General features: G+C 48.4%; 1 protein-coding gene across 1 annotated transcript in view; it reads left to right on the plus strand.

The window, feature by feature from the left end:
* CLNK (cytokine dependent hematopoietic cell linker) overlaps positions 1-6,755 on the plus strand; it is a 96,469-nt gene that overhangs the window by 59,850 nt on the left and 29,864 nt on the right. Inside the window, exons 9-11 of the mRNA XM_015594845.1 lie at positions 3,786-3,811; positions 4,029-4,048; positions 5,106-5,216. Of these exons, the coding sequence (XP_015450331.1) occupies positions 3,786-3,811; positions 4,029-4,048; positions 5,106-5,216 (157 nt within the window). The remainder of the gene's footprint in view (positions 1-3,785; positions 3,812-4,028; positions 4,049-5,105; positions 5,217-6,755) is intronic.

A 6,755-nucleotide genomic window follows, 5' to 3' on the forward strand; every position in this document is an offset into this window, starting at 1 on the left:
GTGTCAATACTTCCGCTATGGCAGAGTTCAAGTTACCAACGTGACGGTTAAGCACGGCGTTGGGAAGCGATACTATTTCGTCGTATTTCCGCCACAGACACAGCAGAGCTCAGTAACTTTGACAGCAAAAATAATAGTAGATGTAATGGCATCATTAGGAAGTCATGAGTTTTGACCAGGAGCTGCCTTTGTTTCTGATATGACCTACGTGTAGGTTAATATAATTTATTTTTAAATAATGGCTGTGTTTAACAACTGTGCTGCAAAACCCCTGAAAATGTTTAACGGTCAGCTCTCCTCAACCGGCACAAGCTGCTCCAACACGCCAGAAGCAGGTCTCGCCATACTTTCTTTTTCTCCGGGAGGTTTTGCTATAACTTCACAGACCCTGATTTCACCCTAATAAGTTATAGAGGCAATGGTCAAACTGGGTCCAACAGATTCTGCAGCCGCGCTGTGTGCGCCTCGCGACACTCCCCCTCAAGAAGCAATAAATTTGGCAGCTGAAGTGAAATGTATCTTGTCTGAAGAGCAAGTTAGGATGCTCTGGTCAGACGGTGCTAATGATGCACATGGCCACCAGGTGGCAGCATGCCAGCCTCCTCCTAGTGAAACTGCCTTATTGAAATTCAAAAGGAGAAAGGCCTGGAAGAACAAATACTTGGATCTTCTTGAGTGACAGACAGGAAACTTCATAGCGTTTCAGAATATTTGGGTACTGCGTCAGGAGAGCAAATTGCCAGTTCCCTTACACAATAATACTAGTCACGGGGGTATGCAATAAAAGCCATTCCGCTCATGAATTCCCATGAAGCATGAGTAACGGTTCTTCACCTTTCCGGATGAGAAAACTCAGTCTTTCCTCAATCCATGTGTTTTTTCGTAAATCTTTGTTGAGCACCTATGACGGCACCCACGGTAAACAGCAGAATCAAGATTCAAACTCGAAACGTACTTTATTCAACAAGCCGTACCCCAAAAAGAATTTTTTGGTTGGACTTGATCTGAATGGTCATCAAAGCCATACGAGCGTATGACACGTTGCTTCACCTGCTCCATCCAGTTTTCTCACTTGCGGAGTGCCTGACATTTATCTCTGCATCTCGGTTTGTAAGACTTCAGTTATCTAAGTGATGACTAAGAGAAATGCGATGGCATAAACCACTGCTCATTGGCATATTGAGAGAGCTGAAACCCTCAGGGATTTTTGCTACCGTTGCTAATAATCGTACACAATTTTTTTAAGTGAGAAGAACGCTAAGCGATGCCAGAGAAAACTTTACATTGTAACGAAGACCCAGGACACATGGGCCATGTATCAAAAAGATGCACAGCCTACGGCCATACTACCCCGAACACGCCCAATCCCGTCTGATCTCGCAAGCTAAGCAGGGTCAAGCCTGGTTAGTACTTGGATGGGAGACCAGGTGCTGTAGGAGTCAAAAAAAAAAAAAAAAAAGATGCACCGTGGTTCAGGCAAAGCTCCTCCCACAGCCCACAAGACACGTGTGATCAGGGCGCGGCCCCCACCTCCACCGTCTGACCTCGGGGCCTTTGCACGCGCTGACCCTTCGGTCAGGAATACTCGTCGCGTGGCGTGCTCCCTCAAGTTCCCCTGGCCTCTGTTCTCAACACCTAACCAGCGGGGGCTTCCGGGATCTAAACAGCAGTAGCTGCGTCCCCCATCTCACTGTCCACGCCCCCACCATCTCCCTCACCCGGCTTCGTCTTCCTCCGTAGCGCTTTTCATCACCTGTCATCATATACTTCTGTTTATTTGCTTTCTATCTCCTGCTGCTGAAATGTAAGTTACATGAGAATAGCAGGTTTCTTCCTTTTTTTGGTCTGATATTCCCCAACAACGGCATCAATAAACATATTAAAAATGAATCCATGCCTGGCGCATGCTATGTGCTAGATAATAAGTCAAAGAATAAGGAAGAGGATGTCTCTCTCTAAGCTCACCGTCACCGAAGCAAACGAGGTAGATATCTCTGAAACAATCAATGGGACATGGCTATTGACTTCCAGACTCTGTCTCTTTATTGAATTTTTTTTCCCAGTGAATTGAATTGATCCCCAAGAGATAAAGTGGTAGCTATGGAAAAATACCTCTTAGAAAGCCAGCATCTAGCTCCGCAGGTAAAGTCCTCGCCGAGAAAGCCAGGTCATTCCCTGCGAGCTCCGAACTTCACAGGAAGCCAGTGCAATACGGGGAAGTTAATCTTATGCTTTCGAATTTTCTGCCTTAGGAAAGCATTGTGCGGGCTAAGCTTTCTGTTAATATCATTAAAAGAGCCAGAGATATAACATTAGCCAGACGGCAGCCATTGTTGAAGTACATCCTGGGTCATATTCTGTGATTTGACAATGCCAAGAACATCTATGATTCCCGTTTGCCATCAGCATTGGAATTCATGCGGAGAAGTCCATCCTAGCTGTTTAAAAAGCATTTTCAAAAAAAAAAAATGGAGAATGGTAATTTTTTTTTCAGTGAAGTAGTAGTTATTTTAGACCTAGAAGAGCCCTTAAAATCACCCGGACCAGTAAATATATTATCGGGTTGGATTGGGTTGTACCGTGCTCTTTGGGGACAGCAGGAAGTAGATCAAAGTGGAAGCCCCTCGGTGACAGAGAGTGATGAGCTGGAAACAGACCCCAACTCCCCAGTGTCCTTAGCCATCCCCAGGGGAAGCCCAGGGATTGCCCGCCAGTTCTCAGTGGAGGTTACCCCAGGGTCCTTAGCCATCACCAGGGATTGGGAGCCCAGGGATTGCCCGCCAGTTCTCAGTGGAGGTTTAAGTCTCCTATAACAGGAGACATACGTTGTCCCGCTGACTCCCCCCACAGCCCTATAAAACAACACTTCTTAACGCCACATCCACTTTTACAGATACACCAGCCTTGCTTTCTCAAGGAGGCTTCTCTGACGCCCCAAACTTAAGTCTCCCACATCTTCCTTTGATACCATCCCTCCTCTCCTTAAAAATTCTCATCACACTTGTAATAATATTCTCACTCCTTATCTATCCAGTGCCTCTCACCTTCCCTACCGTGTCCCAGAACCTAGAATGTGGCTGGAAAACAGAACTGTGACCGTGGAGGGGAAGGATCCCATCATATCTGTCTTTTTACGCCCAGTGCCTGGTACCATGCTTAGCTCAAAGCAGAAGCTCAGTCATTGTCTTTGACTTGGATCGAGTTGTGGAAATGGATATCACACTATGTAGAAATCAGGAAAACCTTTTCTGGGCCTCATTCAGGCTTTTCTAGGCTCGGGTGGTCTCCAGCGATTGTCCTGCCTAGTTCGTCATCTGTTTTGTCATCTATGAAATAAAGCATTGAGAGTCTAAGGTCTGCAGTTTTATCTGGAAAATTCTGTGATGCTCCATGTTCCCTTGCTTGGAAATGTTCAGTGAAGATGTCGGGCTGGAACTCGAATTAACGACGTGACTACATATGTTTTGTAAAACGCTAATTCCAGTTAAGAGTCTGTGGTTAAGAGGGGATCGGAGGCGTCACGCCCATATGATGAAATCTCATTCTATGGTTTACACCCGGGTGGCTCGGTTTCTTCATTTCCGGAACGAAACAGTAAGGATTCGATGAGATCACATGACTGAAGAACTTAGCTTGGTGCTGGGTGCCTAATTAGATATTAACAAATGTCAGTTCGCATTATCATCAAGATGATTCAAATGGGAATGAGTTCCATGTAAACATATGTCAAAATAGCTTGTTGACATGTTCCATAATCTCACTGCTGTTTCCCTCTTCCGTTTTAGGAGACAAACCCCCCAAAGGAAGCAAGGTAAGAGGAATCTCGATGCGCGTTTGCTCCTTCCCCGTGTTTTGGAAGCGTAGGAACGTGGACGGACGATGCGAAGGCTTAAGTAGATCTTGGGAAAAATAGATCCTGGGAGTTGGGTTGGGATTTGTCATTTCTGTTTGTAAAGCAAAACATCGTTAACCGTTAGCTCTGCTCAGAGAACAATAAATTTAATGTCTGCTTCTCTTTCTTTTTTCAGACCCCTTTACCACCTCCTCGGTAAGACACTTAAATAGTATTCTGCTTCGCTATATCCTTAATTAGCGTCAGAATTTGAAAAGCGCCAGAATTTTTTTTAAAAAAGACAAGCACGAAAATTTGACATCGACACTCAGTTGGCCGATGGATGAGATTAAACAAGCCTTCATCCATCCGTTTAGCCATTCGTGCATTCACAGTCGTCTCTCCCATAGACCTGACTCATCCTTTCCGGATCGATGCATCGCTTTTCCCTTCTTTTCTGTTTTTCTCCCTTCTGTCGGCCCAGAAATCTGTCAGACAGGACTGGCGCTGGGAAACACCCTCAAAAGACTTACATAAGCATACATTTATGCAAATACGCACGCAGCATGCGCGCATGCGCACACATACACACGCGCGCGCGCGCGTGCAGGTGAGAGCCACAGACTTGACTTCTCGGGCTCTGATGAGGCAGCCACCCAGTTGTCCCCGCAGGCCCGTGAGTCCTTCCGCCATGCCCGTTGCTGGCGATTGCATCGCTTCTCTCACTGCCCAGCTAGAGGGACGTACCTGAGCCCAGCACGGTGCCTTTTTCTCTCTGCATCTCCTGCGTCTTCCAACAGTGCCTGGCAGACATTATAAATGAGCGAGTGAAAGGCGAATGGGTGGGTGAGTGAGGCACGCATAGACTTTCAAACCTTTTCCTGTCTCTCTGGGGGAGTTGAAACAGCTCGGGTCCTCCAGTCTGAGATAAACGAAGGCTGTTACCATAGTTTGTCCCCAGGCCTCCTACAACTCAAACAGGTTGTAGCACGCGGAGGAACAAATGGCAACCTGTAGCAAATTACATCAGGAAAGAGAACCAAGTCAAAGAGCATGATGTGGGATGCAGACTCCGGCTCCCTAGAGGTGTGGCTGTCTGATATGCGAAGCCGCCTGGAGGGCGTCGGCCATCCCTGCAAAGCTTCCACAGCTAGAAACTGATGTCTCCGGCCCAGAGCTGGGGACACTGAGGGCAGGGCTGTGGGAACTCTGGGTCTGAGGAGCCACCTGTGCGGCAAACCTTCTCAGTTCCCCGCTGTGACTCTTCCCACAGGCCACCTGTCACTCTTCCCAAGAAGTACCAGCCCTTGCCTCCCGAGCCGGAGAGCAGCAGGTGGACCCCCCCGCAGAGACACACCTTCCCCGAAGTCCACAGAGGGCTCAGGTGAGAGACTGGCTGTTGCTGCTGCCAAGGTGACTAGGGAGATTGGGGGGCTGGGAGGGTGACGGGGACAACCCACCAAGTCACCTCAGAATACATTTATACCCAACGGTTGTTGCATCTTTATTACCTCGAGCCCTTTCCCATACGTGCCTTCGCCGCTGTGTAATACCCGTGGATACAAGTCGGTCTCCTCACCCCACAGGGAGGGACCACCTCGTTGCAATCTGCGTATTGCCTGGCACGTGGTAGACATTTGACAGGTGTGTCTTTCCTCCGGCAGCTTCCTAAGAGCCCGAGCCAGACTAGGGGTCGCCAAATGTGCCCGTTTGGGGTTCTGTTTTCAAAGACAGAGAGACTAGGAGGCGTCAACAACGATAGGCCATCAAATCCGCGGGGTGACGCCATCAGAACTGGAAAGGTAAAACGCGTCACCCCTGAAACTACTGAGCAAACGGCCTCAGATGCTAAGAACAGATCGAAACTCCGAGAAGCCAGGAGACAGGAAAGAGGAAGAATCACATACCGAGGGCGACCGGCTTGTTTCGTGTGGAGAGGCGAGGGCTTATCTTAGGACGTGGGGGGCCTGCAGGCCGGGCATGGGGCCCAGCGGAGCGGTTTCTGCCCGGATAATTTCGGTCAGCTCTTCAATAGTTCCGAGGCCTACTCTCCTTATCTGTAAAAAGAAAATAACCATCCCCGTGTGACAGAATGTGGTGAGGAGGTATGCGATTTTTCCAAAGCACCTAGGACACTATCTGTCACTGCATAGGGAAGAAAGGAAAACGCTTAAGTCACATCTCCCAGCTGTACCCGACACAATCAGGTGCCCGTAACCCTATGTGCTTGGCAATAAAGGCTGTATATGTTAATACACCGTTTTCCGTCCAGGCTTTACGTTAAAATAATTAGGAAAGGTTTTTTTTTTAAGCACTGGTCCCCAGTATCTGCTTTAATTGCTCTGAGAGAGGAGACCTGGGTATCACTATTTTTTAAGGCTCCCTGGTCAACTTGATGGGCAGCCAGGGCTGAGACTCCAGAGGGGACAGGTTCTGGAATCCCTGCCACTTACACTCCCAAGGGCCATCTGTACCCAAGCTTCGGATGTGGAAACGGTGACCCTTTATCTGCAGGCCGATCTCTGCAGCCCGCATGACGCCCGGGCCCCATGTAGCCGTCTCGTAGTGCCAGAGTCTTCACGCGTTGGTATTGCGTCTCTCCGGGGCTTCTGCCGTTAAAGTTTACTACAGTTAGTTGTCCAGTCATTTTTAGATGTGATGAGAACTGGGCTGGATCTCTTCACCGTAATTACACCTCGCCTCCTTGAATCCTCCCAGCGGCCAATAAAGTATGACTCTCCGAGATTTAGGAAGGTAAAAAGCGCCCGACCCAGTGGGTGGCACGTAGTAGGTGCCTGATAAAAATCACTCTCTCACCCGTTGGGCACATGATGTCACTAGGATTTGGAGCAGTTAGGTGAGTCAGTCAAAGTCACGGGCCAGTGTATGACTATCAACGGGCAGAAACGTGTGAAGCCCTGCG

Source organism: Pteropus alecto, unplaced genomic scaffold (assembly GCF_000325575.1).
Source record: "Pteropus alecto unplaced genomic scaffold, ASM32557v1 scaffold5, whole genome shotgun sequence".
NCBI lineage: Eukaryota > Metazoa > Chordata > Mammalia > Chiroptera > Pteropodidae > Pteropus > Pteropus alecto.